Raw genomic sequence first — 22,103 nt, forward strand, 5'->3', positions numbered from 1 at the left:
CATGGAAGGCGAATACTTTTAACCTCATACTGATGTGTTCTGAAAATAGCCTGGGTGAGTTACAGCCTGCATTTGGAAAGACTCCCTGCAAACTGCCCATCACAGGCTTCTAGAAGAAAGCTGGGAGCATTCTCACACAAGCTGTGTTGGAATGATGTCACCAGACCAAAATACTATTCATCCTACTGTTCTTGGAAAACACCTGCTACAGGTGACTATCTGGTTTTCTGGATGATACAGTTGGGATACCGGTTGGTAGTAGATATCCTCTTTAATTTGTGTGGCAGATTCATCCATGGAGGTAGTTTGGATAGAATGTCCAAATCAGAATAAAGATGTTCAACACGTTTCAAGTTCTGTTAGTATTGTAATGTGAAGTATTTTAGAACAGAATCTTACAGCGTAGATCCTGTTGTAAGCTAAGTGCAGGAATGGACCTGTATGCACTGGCTACATGCAGCTGGAGCATCCATTTTACTAGCATCAATATCTAAATTATCAACAGGGTCAGCACAACAACATAAACATGCATGTGCTGGCACATACACATGAATGTTGGTATTTTAGAACATTCCAGAGCATACATGTATATGTCAGCCATTTTAACAATATACATGTCTATATTTTCTGAGCCTGTCACAAACAGTGCCCTATATCCTTTGCCAATATTGCTTTGGAGGGGGGAGGAGAGACAAAAACACTGGGGGATTAAAGGACAGATCATTCCTAACTAATCCTTCTAGTGGAGCACTGCACAAAATGAGCAACTTTCTAAAACCTAGACATCAAAGCAGGCGTAAATCCCAACATTCATGTCAGCGGATGGTCAGCAGTGGGTTGAGATCCTGGGGAACCAGGTTCAATTCCCTCTGCAGCTCCATGCAACCCTGGGCAAGTCACTTAACCCCCCATTGCCCCAGGTACAACAGTAGTACAATGTACTACTTAGATTGTGCACCCACTAGGGACAGTTCCATTACCTGTAAAATGAAACTGTAAACCACTTAGGTCTAAGCAGTATATAATCACTTGAATCAATGAATGACATAAACATGCATTCCCCTTCTGAAATGGGGAAGGCATGTGAATCTTTATGTCCCACTCTAGTCCCTGCCAAAACACTCCCAGACCACACCCCCTTGCCATATGTAAATATTCACATTTTGGATGTGTATATCCTGGCTTTATGAAATCGGGATTTAGATGTGTATGCAATATACATATCTAATTGCCAGTTCTTGCATCTCCAAAGCATGAATAGAGCCTCTAAATCAACCACCATAGTGACATAAAAGATGTTGCTTTACAGGAATGTATTATTGTTTAAAGCATGTGTATGATCAATTAATTACAGTGACTCTTTTGTTATCCTAGATACACAAAGGAAGAAACGTAGGTGTGGAGGGGCAGCAAAAAGAATGAACATTGTGCCAGGATCAGCTACTACAGTGTCATCTCCAACGACATCTATTCCAGTAAGTGTGTATTTTAATAAGGTTGTATCATAGCTAAGTACTGAAATGGATGCTCACTTTTTACTACTTCTACTAAACATTTATACAGCTCTACAAGATGTGTGCAACATTGTACAGGAACATATAACAAAATGTTCCTATCCCTAGAACATAGTAGATGATGGCAGATAAAGACCAGTATAGTCCATCCATAAGTACATAAGTGTTGCCGTACTGAGACAGACTGAAGGCCCATCAAGCCCAGCATCCTGTTTCCAACAGTGGCCAATCCAGGTTACAAGTACCCGGCAAGATCCTAAAACAGTACAATACATTTTATACTACTTATCCTAGAAAAAAGCAGTGGATTTTCCCCAAGTCCATCGTAATAATGGCTTATTGACTTTTCTTTTAGGAAGCTATCCAAACCTTTTGTAAACCCCGCTAAGCTAACTGCTTTTGCCATATTCTCTGGCAATGAATCAGGGGCGTGGCCACAGGTGGGCCTGGGTGGGCACAGGCCCACTCACTTTTGCTCGAGGCCCACCATAACTAGCCCCAATCCAACATCCCTCGCTGCCTTTTCTCCCGTGGCTCTGGGTCTGGCCATCCAGGAGTGTTGCCTGCCTCATATTCTGCTCCTCCCTGCCGCTGCCTTGGTCCCTGCAGCTTTCTTTTTTGGGCTGTCGCCGACAGTGCTGCGATTCACACAGGCAGCTCCGCTCCCCTTTGCCGTGCCCATCCGGCCCTCTCTGATGCATTTCCTGTTTACGCAGGGCTGGATGGACACGGCAGAGGGAAGCGGAGCTGCATGTGTGAATCCCAGCGCTGCCGGCGACAACCCAAAAAAGAAAGCTGCAGGGACCGAGGCAGCGGCAGGGAGGAGCAGAATTTGAGGCAGGCAACGCTCCAGGACAGCTGGACCTGGAGCTGTGGGAGAAAAGGCAGTAAGGGATGTTGGATTGGGGTAGGCTGGATTGGAGGAAGGCAGAAGTGCTGGACTTGTGGGGGGAGGACGGGGGCTGGAGGGAAGTGATAGTGCTGCTGGACTTGTGGGAGGAAGGGTATTGGAGGGAAGGGAGAGAGCTGCTGGATGTGGGAGGAAGAGTAGGAGGAGATCTGAATGGAAGGGAGAGAGTTGCTGGAGGTGGGAGGAAAAGGAGGAGGGGATCTGGATGGAAGAGAGAGAGCTGCTGAACATGGGAGGAAGAGGAGGAAGGGGTTGGAGGGAAGGGAGAGAGCTGCTGGATGAGAGGAAGAGGAAGAGGGGATTGAATGGAAGAAAGAACTGCTGGACATGGGAAGAAGAGGAAGAAGGAATTGGAGGGAAGGGAGAGAGCTGCTGGACATGGGAGGAAGAGGAGGAGGGGACTGGATGGAAGGGAGAGAGCTGCTGGATGTGAGAGCAAGAGGAGGCCAGAGGGAAGGGAGAGAGCTGCTGGACGTGAGAGGAAGAGGGGGAAGAGAACTGGAGGGAAGGGAGAGACAAGGACAAGGAAGGAGGGAAGGGGAACAGAGATACCAGACCAAGGAAATGAAGTAAAAGTGGATCAATTACTAAACCTACAGCGTGAGGGAGGAAGGGAGGATGGGTGGGTAGGCAGGCAGGCAAGGAATCAAGCAATCAAACCAGATGCTGGAAAGGGGAGGGAGGGAGAGGGAGAGAAGCTGGATGGGGTAGGATCAGAGAGGGTAGAGATATATAGGCACTGGGGACGAAGAGAGGGGAGAAGCTGGACAGAGAAATATAGGGACACAGAGAAAGGGAGATACTAAACATGGAGGAAGATAGAGGTACAGATATGGAAGAAGATGAATAGTGGACATGGAGAGAGAGTAGAAATATCAAATGGACATGAGACCTTGGTGAGTGAGTTAAGAGAAGGCAGAAGGATATAGAAACCAGAGCCTGGGACCAACATGACTTGAAAAATAAAATGAGCAGACAACAAAAGGTAGAAAAAAGAATTTTATTTTTCTATTTTGTGATTAGAATATGTCAGATTTGAAATGTATATCCTGCCAGAGCTGGTGTTAGATATGGCTGGGGCCCAAGGCAGACATTTGGGAGGAGACCCCAAAGCTTGCTAACAGGCTGCACCTTCTTCAGCTTCCAGCTGGCCTGGGTTTCTCTCTGGCTAGGGGGCCAAATGCAGTTGCTCTAGTTGTACCCTCCCTAACACTATCTCTTGCATGTGCTATCATATTTTGCACAGTATAGGAGAAAATGCATCTCTTTGTATTTCTCTGTGCTGTGCTAAATGCAAGGTCTGGCATTAAATTTTGATTTAATTTGTTTATGGTTTGTGGTCACTTATTCTGTATTTGGCATTTGTGTTCTGTGTGTGTGACCAAAGTATTCTGTTAGCATCACTTTTCTATGTACTATTCTATAGTACTTTGGCTTGTTCAGTTTTCTTGTTAGATATATTCATATTTTAGGGCCCCACTGTAATATTTAGGGCATATTTGGAGGAAGCATATGTGTGTTAGAGGGCTGTGGCTCAGTGGAGGATGAGGAGGATGAAGAGTGCACCCTCTTATATTTCCTCTAGCTCTCAATGTGGCCTGCAGCCACTGAGGCCAGCACTGCTACTCCCATTGAAGTTATTGGGAATGGGGTAGGTGTGCGGTAGGAGTAGGGGCATGGGCAGGGCATGGGTGTATCAGGTGGCAGGTGTTTCTCTAGTGCCTACCCATCCAACCTGTTGGCCCACCCAAAAATTGCCTTTTGGCTACGCCACTGTCTCAGAGACCATCTCCCCAGATGCCGTGCCCTTCTCCCAAAGGAGTGGCAAGCTCTACTTCTGGAGTCCCTGAAGAGCCAATGGTTATCGGGCAGCATCGCCTCTGTGAGAAGGAGAGGGCTCACCTTCGGGACAATCAACTTTGCCTCTACTGTGGGCAGGCCGGCCACTTCCTATGACATTGTCCAAATAAACCGGGAAATGCCATGACCCAGGGTCACTGAAGGGGGTGGCCCTGGGTTGTTTTTCACCTCTTCCAGATAATTTTGTCTCTGTCCCAATTTCCCTGCGCTGGAAGGAACTCAGTATTAACACTGTGGCTTTGATCGATTCAGGAGCAGGAGGAAATTTTATTTACGCCGGTCTTCTGAACCAACTAGGAGCTCCTTCAATTCTTTGCAAACCTACGCTACAAGTGACCTCCATTCAAGGTTCAACTCTTCCCTACTCCATCACACACATTGCCCAGCCCTTGCAGATGCAAGTTGGAATTTTGCATAAGGAGGAAATTCAATTTCTGGTGCTTCCCAGGGCCATTCATCCTGTTATTTTGGGCCTACCCTGGTTACGACTACACGCACCAAGTATCAACTGGACTATGGGTTATATTGGCAGTTGGGGTTCTCAGTGTTTTGTCACATGTCTCACGTCGGTGGTGCCTTCCCCGAGGACTATTGCGGCCTCCCCGGGGGTCTTGAGCCCTGGTGATGCTTCTCTCCCCAAGGAATATTGTGATTTCCAAGACGTCTTTAATGTGCAGGAGGCGGACTCTCTTCCTCCTCATCGCCCTTTTGACTGCCCCATTGAGCTACTCCCAGGCAAAATGCCTCCTCGGGGCCAGCTCTACACCATTTCTCGGGAGGAATCTAATACCATGCGGGAATATATTCAAGAAAACCTCCGTAAGAGCTTCATCAGACCCCGGCGGGGGGCAGAGTTCTTTTTTGTTTCCAGGAAGGATGGCTCATTGCGACCCTGCATTGACTACCGAGGTCTGAACGAAATAACCATCAAGAATCGGTATCCGCTTCCCCTCATTCCAGAACTTTTTGACCGTCTGCAAGGGGCATCTATCTCCATCAAGTTAGATCTCCGAGGGGCATACAACCTAGTCCGAATTTGCCATGGGGACAAATGGAAGACCGCTTTTAGTACCCATGAGGGACATTTTGAGTATTTAGTTATGCCGTTTGGCCTTTGCAATGCACCTGCGGTGTTTCATTAATTCATCAATTTTATTTTTCAAGATCTTCTGTACTCCTCGGTCATAGTTTACTTGGATGACATCCTGGTCTTCTCTACTTCTGTTAAGGACCATGTCCATCATGTGCATATGGTCCTGCTGGAGAAGTTCTCGTTTCATCAACGGTCTGTCCCATTCTTGGGATATATCATCTCCTCGAATGGCCTCCAAATGGACCCCGCTAAACTCCGAGCCATCCGAGATTGGCCCGTGCCCCAGAGTCTCCGGGCCTTGCAATGATTTTTGGGCTTTGCTAACTACTACCGGCAGTTTATCCATCGATATTCCATCATCACTGCCCCTCTCACCGCGTTGACCAGGAAAGGGGCAGATGTGAAGAACTGGACACTGGAAGCCCTAGATGCCTTCACCACCCTTAAACAAGCTTTTCTGTCCGCCCCAGTACTCTGAAGTCCTGATGTTAAAAGACCATTCGTTATGGAGGTTGATGCCTCTTCCCTCGGGGCAGGGGCTCTTCTTTCTCAAGCCTCAGAGTCTGGCAAATGTCACCCCTGTTTTTTCTTCTCTAAAAAGTTTTCTCCAGCCGAACAAAATTATACCATCGGAGACCGGGAACTGTTGGCTCTTCAAGAATGGCGATACCTCCTGGAAAGGGCTTTTCACCCCATCACGGTAATCACAGATCACAAGAATCTCCTATACCTTCAGGAAGCCAAAAGGTTGAACCCACTGCAGGCACGCTGGTCATTATTCTTTGCCCATTTTAACTTCTGCCTGGTGTTCCGACCGGCTGAAAAAAATATGCAAGCTGATGCCCTATCCAGGGCCTTCAACCCTTCTGAAGAACCCAAAGAGTGTTACCCCATGCTCAATCCTGCCTGCATTGCCTCCACAACCTTGGTCTCACCCAAATGTACGAGAACTTCCGTGCCACCTCAATCCAGGAAGAAAGTCCTCAAATGGGGACACTCCTCCACTTTTGCGGGTCACCCTGGTTTCCGTAACACTTTTCATTTAATATCTCAGTATTATTGGTGGCCTCACATGGCTCAAGATATATTCCATTTTGTTTCTACTTGTCCCACTTGCTCCCGGAACAAGTTCCCTCCTGGGAAGCCGTGGGGACTCCTGCAGCCCTTACCAGTTCCGCAACTCCCATGGTAGGAAATATCAATGGATTTTGTTACTGAACTCCATGAATCCCAAAGGCACACAGCCATTTGGGTAGTGGTGGACCGATTTTCCCAGATGGCCCATTTTATCCCCATGAAGGCCCTTCCTTCTGCTGCCACCCTTGACACGGCCTTTATCCAACACATTTTCCGCTTACATGGTCTCCCTCTCCGGATCATTAGTGATCAGGGCTCTCAATTCACTTCAGGGTTCTGGAGAGCCCTGTGCTCTACCTTCAAGATTACCACTCACTTTTTGTCTGCCTACCACCCACAGACCAGTGGCCTCGTGGAACGGGTCAATCAAACTCTCAAGGCCTTCCTACTGATGTACACTAACAGTCGACAGGATGACTTGTCCGCATTACTCCCCTGGGCAGAATTCGCCTATAACAACAGTTTTCATACTGCCTCTCATACCTCGTCATTTTTTACAGTGTATGGATGCCATCCTCATCTGCCGCTTCCAATCCCTCAGACACAAGCCTTGCCTCTGCTCCACTGGATCTCACTGATATTCAGGATATCTGGGCCAAGGTCCAGCAACATCTTCAGCGAGCCTCGGCTAAGTACAAGCTCTTCGCGGATCGAAAAAGAACTGCGCCAGTTTTTCAACCTGGACAGAAAGTCTGGCTCAGCACTAAATACTTGAGGCTTCGCCTACCCTCCTTCAAGTTTGCTCCCCGATTCATAGGACCATTTCCAGTACAATCTTGGGTGGGGGCGGTCACTTACCGTCTCCAGTTGCCAGCTAACCTCAAGGTTCACAACACCTTCCATGTAGCCCTGCTTAAACCATTTTTAACTTCCAGATGGCATCCGGAACCCAAGAAGATCATCGTTTCTGATTTCGAGCCTGACCCTGAATTTGAGGTAGAGGAGATTCTAGACTCCAAGCGTCAGAGAGGATGACTATTTTATCTGCTATCCTGGAAACATTTTGGCCCGGAGGACAATTCCTGGGAGCCCGCTGCTAACGTCCACGCTCCTGACCTGATTCGCGATTTCCATGATTGCTACCCACTGAAACCCAGACCTAGGCAGAGGGGGGTCCTTAAGGAGGGGGTACTGTCATGTCCCCTACCTCAACGCAAGTGGCATCCTCGGGCTGCGCGGGGTCCCGTCGACACGTACACTTCACTGGCACTGCCTGAGCCATGTGTGTGTAGTCCTCTCTGGGTTTGTTCAGAGAGCAGTGGTTACAGGCTCCTTAATTGCTTTGCGCCCATGCACCTGTTTCTGCTCTCTCTCTCTCTGCCTGGTGTCCAGGCTCCTTGATTGCTTTGCTTCCACCCACCTGGGTCTGCTCTTCCTCTGCCTGGCATCTCTCCTATTGGTCTTCTGGTTCCTCCTTCACCTGCTCTTGTCCTATGGCTGTGCCCCTTCTCCGTGCCGATGTCAGACGCCAGCACTTTATCAGATGAGCTCTTCCTGGACTCCATGCTTCGGCTTCTACTTTGGTACTGTAGGTGTTTCTAACTCTGTAGTCTGCTTCTTATCTACTGGTCCCTCGTTGCTGACTTTGCCTGTACCTGGATTACCCTTCTGCCTGCCTACTGACTTTCACCTGCATCTGGATTACTACTCTCTTGCCTGCTGCCTGCCTACTGACTTTTGCCTATATCTGGATTACTCTCTTGCCTGCCACCTGCCTACTGACTTTCACCTGTACCTGGATTACTCTCTTGCCTGCCGCCTGCCTACTGACTGCCGCTTGTACCTGGGTTACTCTCTTGACCTGCTGCCTGCCTGGCCGATACATTCATCACCCCGCTTCCAGCTCTGTCCCGTAAGTCCTGCAGGCCACCCGCACCTAGGGGCTCAACCTCTGGGGAACGGCGGTCAGCGCAGGTGAAACCTGGGGTTGTCCAGCCACCAAGCAGAACCTGGCCTGAGTACCGGGCTCAGCAGCGCTCTACTTGGTACAAGAACTCACAAGTCTGACACCATCACCTAAAGAATGGAACAAAATCCCTGTACGAATCATCACCAGATGACGCTCACACCAACAACTGGAAGAGCCTAATCACAATTCACGTAACAATATAGAGACCAAACCAACAGCACAAAACTAAACCAGGACAATAATCAACAAGACCACAATATCAAAACAGACAGACCACACAGTCAATTACAAATGGTCAAACACACCAACATCAAATATGAAAAATATGTCTCAATACCCATAGGATATATAAATGCGAGATCGGCAGTAAATAAGGCAACACTACTCAGAGACTGGATAGAATTGGAACAACTAGGATTATTGCTCATATCAGAATCATGGCTACACCTCGAAGATGACCCAGTACGGAATGACCTATGCCCACAGGGATACAAAACAGTACAAAACATCAACAGAACTAAAATGAGGGGAGGCAGAGTTGCAATAATATAAAAATCCTCCTTTAAAGTAGAATCTATCGCTAAACATACATCCTCAGCAATTGAAATCATGGCATGCAAAATGACAGACACAACGCTAGCAGATTAACTGTGCATCATACTTTTCTATCGCCCACCAGGACGCTGGTCAAACGCTCAAGATGATTTCATGGATTTTGTATTGAACATTTGCACAAACCAACCAAATATTATACTGCTAGGAGATATCAATGTGCACCAAGAAAAACAAAACGACACCAGCACTAGATCTCTAATGAACTTCACAAACCAATGGAACTTCAATACATTACAAGGCACCTCAATTCATAGAAAAAGCCACCTATTAGACATACTAGCGCACAGATTCTCAATGAACAAAAACCACATAATAGAAAACCACAAATGGGAAGAGGTAACATGGTCAGACCACAGCAAGCTCTCATTAATACTACAATGGAAAGAAAATGGCAAAAAAAGGGAACCAAGCAAACTATTCACATTCATTACCAGAGGGAAGGTGGACAATCAGACCTTCTGGACAACAGCAATGAATGAACACAGAAACATATCACCCAAGGACATCCAGTTCATGAAAAACAGGGATGAAATAAGCGAAAACACACTAAACAGCATAGCACCACTCAAAATGAAAACAAAGAAGAAAAAACATCCACGTTACTGGTTTAACAATGAACTTCTACACATGAAAAAACTGTGTAGGAAATTGGAAAGAAAATGGGCCAAAACCAAAACTGACATAATATACACGCAACATAAGAAAAGCTAAAGCAGAATGTTACAGCACATATGCCATCCCAGAACAGAGCAACAAGAAAAAAATATTCAAACTCATGAATAACCTACTGAAAACCCAAGATGTACTGGCATCAACTGAAATACCACCTACTGCAGATGAGCTCCACAATATTTTGAATACAAAATAGCAAAGACAAGATCAATCCTAATAAAACCACAGACATCCATCACAGGCTTTCTACAAGAATGTGAAACAAATGACGCCCAAACCATGGCAGAAAGAATATGGTCCTCATTCAAAACACCCAAACTAAATACAATAAGGACATTACTGACAAAATACTCACATGCACACTGTATACTAGATAACTGTCCTAACTATATGATGAAAGACCCACTGGACTGGTTCATTGAATGCTTCACCGAAGACATCACATACATTTTCACAAAAGGACAATTCCCACCAGACAAAGGAAACATCGTACTTACCCCAATCCCTAAAAACACAACTAGCAAAATCAGCGACATCATAAACCACAGACCAGTGGTGTCAATACCATTACTGACCAAAATGATGGAGGGTCTTGTAGCACAGCTACTAATAGAATACCTGACACAATACCCAATCCTTCACAACTCCCAATCAGGGTTCAGACCACAACACAGTACTGATATGGCCACAACTACTTTGATAACGAAGTTCCAAAGCTTCACAGTATAAAATCTTTGCAGGGCTATAGATTAATTTTGATAAGCCAGAAGTCATGCCTTTTGGTCAGTGGTGTAGTTAGTTCTTATTGCAGTTACAGTCCTCTAAATAATGTCCAAAAACTCAGTTAAGTAATTTTACAAGTGTATGTAGTAAAATATAAAGGGTTCTTAATGATTAGGCGCACTAAATTCTAAGAAGCTGATTTTATTCCCATGGGAATCTTGGCATTTAGTTCACCCTAATCTTTAGTGCACCTTAGTAAAAGAAGCCCATTGTGTCTTGAATACATATGCCCCCTAATTCTATATAGGTTGCCAATTAGGTACCTAACTTTAGACACAAATGGAAATTAGGCACCCAAACAGTGGTAAATGGCAGTTAGGCACCTGACTGCACTATTATTCCATAAGTGAGTACCTAAGTGCTTTAGGACCAGATTCTGTATAGAGTGCCTGAAAACGCCACACGAAATAAATTTCTGCCTAAGCGTATTCTGTAAGCGGCACCCAGTTTTAGGCACAGTATATAGAATACGCTTAGTTGATATCACAGCACTTAAAACTATGCACATCCATTTTCACCAAGGCAAACATGGTGTAAATGCTAGCACGTAGATTTAGGTGCACAGGGGGCATATTCTATAACAGTGCATATAAAATTTGGAATGCCCATGAAATGCCCATTTCTCTGCCTATAACCATGCCCCTTTTTGGCTGCACACATTAGAATTTAGGCACAGTTTGGTACAGAATACGCTTAGTGAGTTGTGTGCGTAAATTCTAATTATTTCCAATTAGTGCTCATTATTGCTTGTTAATACATGTTATCAATACTGATTAGCTTGATAAAGCCAATCAAGTTACGTGCATTGTTATAGAATATGCCTGGATTTTGTTGCGGAAAAATCCAGGGGTTAGCACAACTGCAAAGGGGGTGTGGGAGGGGCATGAGTGGGTCACACAGGCACCAAACGTATAGAATACTGTAAGTTGCACGCCTGGGTGCCATCATTTAAGGGCTAACATTTAGATCTGCCTTTTACATGGTGTAACTGTTGGTGCCTGAATGTTGGTATCCAAATGCCAGCTTCTGCTCCAGGGCGTAGCCAGACCTTGTGGTGGGAGGGATCAAGAGCCTGAGGTGGTGGTGGGGGGACGAGCACATTTTGGTTTTCTGGCAAGTGGCAACACAGTAACTATTAGAAGATCTAGTGCAGGGGTGTCCAACCTCAGCCCTTGCCAGGTCGGGTTTTCAGGATTTTCCCAATAAATATATATGAGATCAATTTGTATACAATGGAGGTAGTGCATACAAATAGATCTCACGTATATTCATTAGGAAAATCCTGAAACCCTGACTGGATTGCAGCCCTCGAGGACCAAGGTTGGACAACCCTGATTTAGTGGAAACCTAGGCATTCACATAGCTGAATCTGTGTGGCAGGTACCCAGGGAACCTAGGAGGCCAAACTTGGCAATGACCAAGCAAGTATTGCTGGCTGTTTAGATTATTACATTAAGAGTAAGGATAAGGGATTTGGTATGCCGCCTTTCTGTGTTGCTACCAAAGTGGTTTACATACAGTATTATATTCAGGTACTTTCTCTGTCCCTAGTAGGTTCACAAGCTAAGTTTTTTTACCTAGGGCATGTGAGAAAGGTAGAGTGCAGTGGAGAAATGAGGGAGGACAAAAAAGACTGTTCTGAGAAAGAGGAAGTATCCTGATGATTAATTTGCCAGTGTGGACAGAATAGCTGGACAGACTGAATGGATCACTTGAACTTTCTGTTTTCTTTTAATATATTATCATGAATATATGTGTGTATACTGTATATATGTATATATTTGTGAATAGATATATATTTATATATCTCCATTTTCTCTTCTAGTCAACTGGGAAGAAGAGTACAGTACTATCCAATGAGACTAGGAAAGAAATGGCCAAACAAGTCAAAGTGACAAAGGAAGAAAGAAGATCTCAGTTAGATACCAGACACAAATATCTGATATCCAAATTAGCAGATGGGATTGGTTTAACGGAAAATGAAGTAGAAGACTTCCTTATTTTGGATGAGAAGGTAGGACTTCATTAAATGCTTGTGACTCTTTTCTAATCAATGTATGAATTCTGTATTTCTGCTGGACTTAAGGTTATGACTTAACAGCAAGTCTAGGTTTGTTAATAAGCAGATGTTGTCTCTGAAGATCAGTTTGCTGAGGTGGATGGCTTGTTTCAATGTAATTTTTTGACATCCAGCTGATTGTCACTGAAGTGATGAAGACCTGGTTTTGAAATGACTGGAACACTTTTTTTTAATCACTAAGGGGCCCTTTTACTAAGCTGTGGTAGGCACTAGCATGTGCCCATCACACACTAAAAAGCACAGCTCCTCTTTCCCCTCGCATCTTACTCTTCAGATTATATTGCCACTAGCTCTTCTAAACTTGATGATATTGCTCTTTGGTTGTCCGAGCATGGTCTCAAGCTCAATGGTGAATTTATTTATTTATTTTTTTCTGGCAAAAACGAAGAGAAGTTTTGCCCCCCCCCCCCCCCCAAAAAATACCCCCAAGAAATTCACATTTCTCTTTATCCTTCAGTTGGCAGTGGTGTTCTTCCGCTTAGTCACTCTATTAAAATTCTTGGAGTAGTTATAGATGAGTCACTTAACTTTCAACTACAGATATCTAATGTTGTTATAAAAGCTTTTTTACACTGAAGCAGTTTCAATCATTAGGCATGTAGAAGGCTGGGTAGCTCGTGGACATGAAAATCACTTGGTCATTTGCTGGCCTGGTGCAATGGTGGCACATGTCACCTAGATAAGACTTTAGACAGCGGTGGGGAGGAGCCAGCTGTCTTGGTACATGTGGGTAACAATGACAAGGGAAAAATGTGAGAAATAGGTTCTGGAAGCCAAATGTAGGCTTTTAGGTAGAATGTTCAAATCTAGAACTTCCAGGATAGCATTTTTCAGAAATGTTCCCTGTTCCACATACAGGTCCCAAGAGGCAGTCAGAGCTCTGAAATCTCAATTCACGGTTGAGATGATGGTGCAGAGAAGAGGGATTTAGATTTTTTAGGAACTGGACAACATTCTTGGGAAAAGAAACTTATTCTGAAAGGATTGACTCCATGTTAACTGGGATGGAAGCAGGCTGCTGGTGTTAACATTTAAAAAGGAGATAGAACAGCTTTTAAGCTAGAATGGGGGGGAGGGGGATGCAGACAGTTGCTCAGGAGCACAGGTTTGGAGTGAGGTATCTTTGAAGGATACTATCTTCTACTACTAATCATTTCTATAGCGCTACTAGACATAGTAGTACACATTATGTGCAGGTACTTTCTCTGTCCATAGAGGGCTCATAGTCTAAGTTTTTGTACCTGGGGCAATGGAAGATTAAGTGACTTGTCCAAGGTCACAAGGAGCTGCAGTGGGAGTCAAACCCATGTTACCAGGATCAAAGCCTGCTGCACTAACCAGTAGGCTACTCCTCCACTATCAAAACAGAGAAGTTAGGATATCCCAATAGAGAGGTTGCAACAAAGGCAAAAGATAGCCAGGATCCTTTAAGGGAAGAGCAGGGTGAACATTGCAAATTATCCCTTTCAACTTCTAAACAGCTTGTAGATACAAACATAAAACACAATTTGAAATATCTATATACAAATGCTAGAAGCCTAAAAGATAAGATGGGAGAGTTAGAATATGTAGCACTAAAAGAAGAGGTAGGTATAATAGGCATTTCAGAGACCTGGTGGAAGGAGGACAGTCAGTGGGACATGGTGTTACCAGGTACAAATTATATCACAATGATTGGGTGGGGGTGGGGGGGATGACAGAAAAATACTTCTTTCAAAAGGAGACCCAAAATACCACCATCCCATAACTTTGTTGTGGAAAAGAACTGGTCTGAGGATTGGATCAAGGTTCCCTGCGGCACACCAGGGTAATGTCTCTTTCCTCAGAGTGAACTGTGTTTACCACTTCCCTTTGTCACCTCCCACTCCTCCAATTCCTAACCCAGGGACTGATGCTCACAGGTTCTCAGCAGAGCCACATGCAAATATCTGAGCATGTGGCTTCTACCATGTGCGTAATACTGTGCAAGCACAAAAGTAAATTTATGCAGATTTTATATGCAGAAAACTTGTAGCTAATGGGGGGATAAATATGCCTGGCACATGCACACAAAGGGTTTGCGGTAAACATAGCTCTTGTGCTCATGCCCAGATAAAAACTAAAGTATCAGCACATATCAGCACTTGTTCTTTTGTGGCTACATATGAGCCTCACAAAAATTGCTTGCATGTTGAATTTAGGTTTTTTTTTTAACTGAGCTTCGGTAGTGTTTTTAGCTTGTGGTACAAATCAGCTCGTAGTAAATGCTGAGATGTTCATTATATTCCTATGGTTGTCTCAGCATTTACCGCTAGCTTATTTCTATCACAAGCTTCAAACGCTATCGTGGCTTAGTAAAAGACCCCCTTAGCCTTCTGTTCATCTTAATTAACTTTGAGGTCCTTAGGTACTTCCCCCTTGTGATTTTCATTAGCTTAACAATCATGATCACTTTATAGCCACCCTTTGTCAGAACAATCTTGTACAAATGCATAAAATGGATCTTGAACATTTAAATATCAAACTTTATTTTGTATATACATACCGAGGCCAATTTCCAGAAGCCATTTACCTTGTATTGCTATCAGGAATATTGCTTTGCTTTGACTGTTCCCTTGAAGCCATTGCCCTAGGCAATTGCTTATACTTTCCTAATGATTGGTCTGGCTTTGATTCCTCCCCTTCACCTCTGAGCCTTACAATACTATTTTTACACTTCATCCTGTCATTTACATATCTAAAAAAAAGTTGTCTCCTCTCATTTTATTGTGTTAATTATTTTTCTTCAATTTGCATCTTTGCATTCCTGACCACTTTCCCAGCTTCTCTTTCTTTTCCAGACATTGTTGCTTGTCTTTCTCCTACTGGCTTCTTTTTCCTCTTCCTTTTACATGCTTATTTAGGCGATGATGTGTGTGGCAGGGGCTTCAGGCATTGCTTGTCAATGGCTCATTAATTGACACCAATTGTGAATTTTGTGCACATCAGGCTGTGCATTATTCTATAATGCCAGGTCACAAAAGGGGACATGGCCATGGGAGGGGTGTGTCAGGGGTGTTGTGAAAAGTTGCATGCATTGTTACTGAATAATGGGTTAGTGCGTGTCCAATTTGAGTGCTGGCATTTACACCAGGTTTCAGCAGGTGTAAGTCTGGCGCTCAAAGTTAGGGCATGGAAATCGGCACTAAGTGCAGTTCTGTAAAGGCATGCGCCCTTTATAGAATCACGCTTAATGACAATCTTTTCCGGCGCCCATTTTTGAGTGCTGCATTTAATTTTTGACAGGGTGACTATAATAAAATGAGAAAAATGGGTATGGTGGCTTGAAGAGAGCAGAGAGAAGTCGCTCCTAACTTACATCTGCCATTTTGTAGAATTAAAGCCTTTTCCTTATTCCATATGCCTAAGAGGAGAGGCAGACAACGCACTAGCTCCGCAGCGCCAGTCTCGCCTGTGGTAGGGGCGTTGGACCGCTTCTTCATTCCAGGGGCAGCGTCGGGATCGCCTTCGCTGCTGCAAAGTGTAGGGAGAGGTCTGCTACGCTCCCAGCCAGAAGCAGAGATATCATTTAGTCCCGAACTACGGAATCCTCCTCCTATGCCGGCGGATACACTGAGAAGGGACCAGGAAACACCTAGTCTTCAAGAAGCGAGGGGGGGTCTCCGGGCACGGACGCCAACTCGAGTGTTGTAATGCCGGATATTGGCAATGGTGGGTGAAGGAGGAGAGAGTGTTCTTGATGGGAACAGCGCGACAACAGGGAGACAGCTGTTGAAGGATTCTGTATCTGAGCTTGGCTTACTAAGTAAGTCCTTTCTGCCTAAAAAACCTGATACAATAACTTTAGATGCTATTTGGAAGGCTTTCGTGGGACTAGAAACTTCCTTCTCACAAAAGTTTATTTCCTTAAGTCAACAATCTAAAACTCATCAGAAAAAATACCTGTAATAGAAGAAAAGATTACCACGTTGGGTAAAGAGATTGGAAACAATTCTAAAATAATACAAAATTGCCAACAAATTCAAGTTAATTTGATAAAAGAGAATATATATCTTCAGAATAAGATTGAAATCCTGGAAAATCAACAACGTCCAAATACATTGAGATTAATAAATTTCCCTAAGCAGGTTTCAATCTCTCCTCTCATAACTTTTAAAAAATACCTAACTGAAATTCTGAAGATTCCAGATTCCTATATCAAAAATTTACTATTTGCTACCTTTTGCAAAAAAAGATTTTGTGCAAGAAGTAGGAATGGAAGTGCCAACAGAGACCTTGCACATGAACTTAACTCAAATACTTGAAGATGATAGAGTGGGTTTGACAACAGCAACACTGATAGTGACTTTCATATTACAGCCCGATAGAGACTGGATTTTGAAGCAATTTTTTCTTCATAGAGAATAAACTTTTTTGAATTGTAAAGTTAGAATGTTTCTAGATGTCTCTAAGGCAACCCAAAGGAAATGACAAGAGTTTCTTAAACTGCGTCCAAAAGTCTTACAGCTGGGCACTTTATTTTGGTTAAACTTTCCCTGTAAATGTGTATTAAAGCTAAACTCAAGTATGTGTTTTTTGACCCTAAACAACTAAGCTCCTTTTTGGAATTTAAGATAGCTGAATCACCTATGTCACAACCAAGAATTGTAATTACTTCTACTCCATAATTAGCATTAGTAACCCTGGAATCTCTTTTTCAGCCTTCTAATCCTTATTGGTAGAGTTCTTTTTTACTGTTTCCTTAAAATTGTGAACTGCCTCCTTAATTGTGGACTATAGATGAGTAAATCGATCATGTGATTGAATAAGTATGATAGATTTAATTATATGAGTTAGAATTTATCATGATAACTAGTCATCTTTTCTGTTTTCAAGAAGTGTACTTGAATTAATTTGTAAGTGCATTAAAAATAAAAGAAAAAGAAAAAAAATGAGAAAAATGGTTAAAAACCCCCCAAAAAGGACACTAAATCAGGTGTGGACGTTATTTAAAAATACCATCTTGGAAGCCCAGTCCAGATGCATTCCACATATTTGCAAAGGTGGAAAGAAGAGGAAACGTCAGACAGCATGGTTAAAAGGTGACGTAAAAGAGACCATTAGAGCCAAAAGATTGTCCTTCAAAGAATGGAAAAAGGACCGAAATGAAGACAATAAGAAGCAACATAAGCACTGGCAAATCAGATGCAAGGCCATAGAGGAGAAACTGGATGAATTCTTTGCTTCTGTTTTTATGGAAGAAGATGTAAGAGATCTTCCTGTACCGGAAATGGTTTTCAAGGGTGATGATGCGGAGGAATTGAAAGAAATCTCGGTGAACTTAGAAGATGTACTGACACAAATTGACAAATTAAAGAGCATTAAATCACCTGGACCGGATGGCATACATCCAAGGGTACTCAAAGAACTCAAGCATGAAATTGCTGATCTTCTGTTAGTAATATGTAACCTGTTGTTAAAATCATCCGTAGTACCTGAGGATTGGAGGGTGGCCAGTGTGACATCGATTTTTAAAAAGGGTTCTGGGGGTGATCCGGGAAATTATAGACCAGTAAGCCTGACATCAGTGCCGGGAAAAATAGTTGAAACTATTATAAAGAATAAAATTACTAAAAAAAGTAGACAAACATGGTTTAGTGGGACAGAGTAGCATGGGTTCAGCCAAGGGAAGTCTTGCCTTACCAATTTGCTTCATTTCTATGAAGGAGTGAATAAACATGTGGATAAAGGTGAGCCAGTTGATGTAGTGTATCTAGATTTTCAGAAAGCTTTTGATAAAGCTCCTCATGAGAGACTCCTGAGAAAATTAAAGAGTCGTGGGATAGGAGGCAAGGTTCTGGCGTGGATTAGGAATTGGTTATTGGACAGAAAACAGAGGGTAGGGTTAAATGGTCATTTCTCTCAATGGAGGAGGGTGAACAGTGGAGTGCCGCAGGGATCTGTACTAGGATCAGTACTATTTAACATGTTTATAAATGATATGGAAATCGGAACGACGAATGAGGCGATCAAATTTGCAGATGATACAAAACTATTCAAGTTTGTTAAAACGCGTGTGGATTGTGAAATATTGCAGGAAGACCTTAGAAAATTGGAAGACTGGGCGTTTAAATGGAAGATGAAATTTAATGTGGACAAATGCAAGGTGATGCACATTGGAAAGAATAATCCAAATCACAGTTATTTGATGCTAGAGTCCACCTTGGGGGGTCAGCACTCAAGAAAAAAGATTTGGGTATCGTTGTATGTAATACGCTGAAATCGTCTGCTCAGTGTGTGGCGGCGGCCAAAAAAGCAAACAGAATGCTAGGAATTATTAGGAAAGGAATGATGAATAAGACCGAAAATACTATAATGCCTTTGTATTGCTCCATGGTGCGTCCGTACCTTGAGTATTGCATTTAATTCTGGTCGCCGTATCTCAAAAAAGATATAGTGGAGTTAGAAAAGGTTCAAAGAAGAGCGACCAAAATGATAAAGGGGATAGAACTCCTCTTGTATGAGTAAAGGCTAAAGAGGTTAGGGCTCTTCAGCTTGGAAAAGAGACGGATGAGGGAATCAGAGAAAATTTTTCTTCGCTCAACGTGTAATTAAACTCTGGAACTCATTGCCAGAGAATGTGGTAAAGGTGGTTAGCTTAGTGGGGTTTAAAAAAAGGTCTGGATGACTTTCTAAAGGAAACGTCCAGAGACCATTATTAATTAGACTTGGGGAAAATCCACTGCTTATTTCTGGGATAAGCAGCATGGAATGTGTTGAACGTTTTGGGATCTTGCCAGGTATTTAGGACCTGGATTGGCCACTGTTGGAAACAGGATGCTGGGCTTGATGGACCTTTGGTCTATCCCAGTGTGGCAATACTTATGTACTTACGACATGATTGAGGGCTACAAAATCCTCAGTGGTGTAGAACGAGTAGAAGTAAATTGATTTTTTACTCATTTAAACAAATAGGAGGAAATATTTTTTCACTCAACAAATAGTTAAGCTCTGGAACTCTTTGCTGGAGGATGTGGTAACAGCAGTTAGCGTATCTGGGTTTAAAAAAGGGTTTGACAAATTCCTGGAGGAAAAGTCCATAGTCTGCTATTGAGACAGATATTGGGAAGCAACTGCTTGCCCTAGGGTTTGTAGTATGGAGTGTTGCCATTGCCCGGGCAGCTGTAGACCTGTCTTGCTCTTGGCACCGATTCAAAATGGCTGCCAAGAGTTCAAGCAGTGACCTTGCAAGACTTCTGAATAAGTTTCACAGTTAAGTTCCGGTAGTTCTGGATTGGCACGTGGTAAGCCTGCGGTGGGCTTACCGCTGCTTAATAAAAGGGCCCCTGATTTACCCATGGAAATGGGCTTGATGAAAATTGTCCACCATCGAGGTAATTCTAAAAAGGGCACCCTAAGTGAAGTGCCAATTAGGTACCCAAATGTAGGTGGGCAAACAGGAGATAATGGTGGTTGATTGCCAAAACTGAGTTAAAATGGCATCTACGCATATAAGTGCACTTATCTGTAACTTGGCACTCAAGTATTTTCACGTGTAAGTACACAGGGGGTGTTCCTATAGGAGGGGCATGGATAGGTCATGGGCATTCCCACTATTTTAGTGCACACTTTATAGAATACTCCCATTTGCACTTGCAACTGCAGCATTTAGGTGTGCCCATTTCCACCAGCTATAGACATGGCATAAGTGGTCACTCCTAAAGTTGGGCACCTAAATGTCAACTTACAATGGTATTGTATAACAGATGTGGGTGAGCTAATGTGCCATTATAGAATCCTTGCTGAGTGCCCTAATTTTAGGTACCCTTTATTGAATTGATCCCCATATGAGTAGATAAACTTATATGTGTTCCTGGGGTTGTAGATTGGAACATGGCATGCACTTTTGAGTTATTCATTGTATTTGAATTCCACAGAAGGGTGTAACCTGTACAGAGAGGCAGAGACAATGCTAAACAAAGGCATAGAGGAGGTAACCTGCATGTTCTGCACAGTGTCAGGTATGACTCTACCCACTTTGCTGGACAGACTAGATGGACCATGCTGGTATTTATGATACTACATACACGTTACGTCATTGTAAGCGCTGACATGACAGCTTGTTTTGAATACTTGTTGACAGTATCTTTATACATCAAATATTCTCCCTGATACCATCTGAATTCAAACTCAGGACCCCTGAGGAAGGCTGATTGCCGAAACACGGCCTGTGTTGGGTCTGGTCTACACTGGCAATTTTCATTGGAGAATAAAAATATTGATGTTTTGAAGAGTATTTGACTATTGGAGTTCTTGGAATCATTCTCTTTCTTCCGCTTTGTGATTCACTATAAATTTTCAACCATATGCACATACTTTTAGTTAAAAAGGAATACCAGTACAAAAAAGAATAGGAGATGTAAGTGGATGCAGCAATTTTTTCTTAGGGCATTTACAAATGATAAATATTCACATACTCTGACTTTGAGAACACGGGTAGAAAGTATTGTATCCATGTGCTGTGCAAATAGTTTGAAAATTACTCTCGTTTAAGAACATCTTGTGCATGTCCTCTCTTCTTACCTAAGCAAGTTGTATCTGTTTTTGTAAAGAAAGTCTGTAACTATCAAAAGCCATAAACTGGCAGTGCTTTATTGAAGATCTCTCATTAGCTCTCCTTTCATAAAATAATTTAAACAAGGGGCTCCTGAGAGCCTTCTCCATCACATCAGTGGCAATAGGTCAAAGAACCTGCCAATTGTTGGAAGGCTTTTGTACTCCAAGGGAGAGAGAGAAAAGAAAAACATGATGACTTAAAAGATATTAAAATCTAAGAGAAATATAGGATTTATTTTTATAAAGTGTTCTGGAGTTGGGAAGAGGGGCATTGGTGGTGGTATGGGCAGCTTACCTTTACACCTTTCCAGAGAGACTCACAATATCCTCTTTTCACTGGCTGAGGCCAAAATCTTTATCTGCAGATTTCTCTCTCAATTCTTCATGTGAAAGAAATTTTCAGTAATGCAGAACCTGTATGAAGTTATGTTCCTCCAATGTAATTTGCAATTTTTTTAACAGCAATTATGATTTTGTTATAGTTCAGCATGGTGGGAGACTTCTTTGCACCTGATGGATCGAAAAAGTTGCTTTTCTTTTACCAAGAAATTCCACAGGTTTGTATATATTTTGTGTATAGTATGATGATGATTGAGCCATTCTGTTCTGAATACTGCTAGAACCTCCCATAGCGTTACATGCATATAGAAGGAAAATATTATTTGTTTGTTTTGTAGATGTATTTTACTTTGCCCTTGCTCTCCTAACAATTTTCTTTTATAGGTATATTTAACCTTGTAAGTTTATGTGCTTTGAAAATGAGCTCAACCTAACTTTTCTCCCACAAGCTGCAGAAGCATGCCATGTACATGTAACACAGTCATTTTTAGCAAAAGTGCACAGCATATAGTTATTTATTTATTTTGAAATTCTTTGATTTGATTTATTATGTTTAATATTCCACCTCTAGTAAATAAACCAAACCAAAACAAAAACATTGTATCAAAGCAGATTGG

The 22,103-nt window shown here is 43.0% G+C and overlaps 1 protein-coding gene across 1 annotated transcript; it reads left to right on the plus strand.

Moving 5' to 3' along the window:
* Positions 1–1,411: 1,411 nt before the first annotated feature.
* On the plus strand, positions 1,412–21,888 carry LOC115474087 (dynein heavy chain 5, axonemal-like). Its single transcript, XM_030209446.1, has 4 exons — positions 1,412–1,475; positions 12,319–12,507; positions 21,630–21,704; positions 21,871–21,888. The coding sequence occupies exons 1-4, from the start codon at positions 1,419–1,421 to the stop codon at positions 21,886–21,888; spliced, it is 339 nt and encodes a 112-aa protein (XP_030065306.1). The 5' UTR covers positions 1,412–1,418.
* The last annotated feature ends 215 nt before the right edge of the window (positions 21,889–22,103 follow it).

Source organism: Microcaecilia unicolor, chromosome 1, assembly GCF_901765095.1.
Source record: "Microcaecilia unicolor chromosome 1, aMicUni1.1, whole genome shotgun sequence".
Lineage (NCBI taxonomy): Eukaryota > Metazoa > Chordata > Amphibia > Gymnophiona > Siphonopidae > Microcaecilia > Microcaecilia unicolor.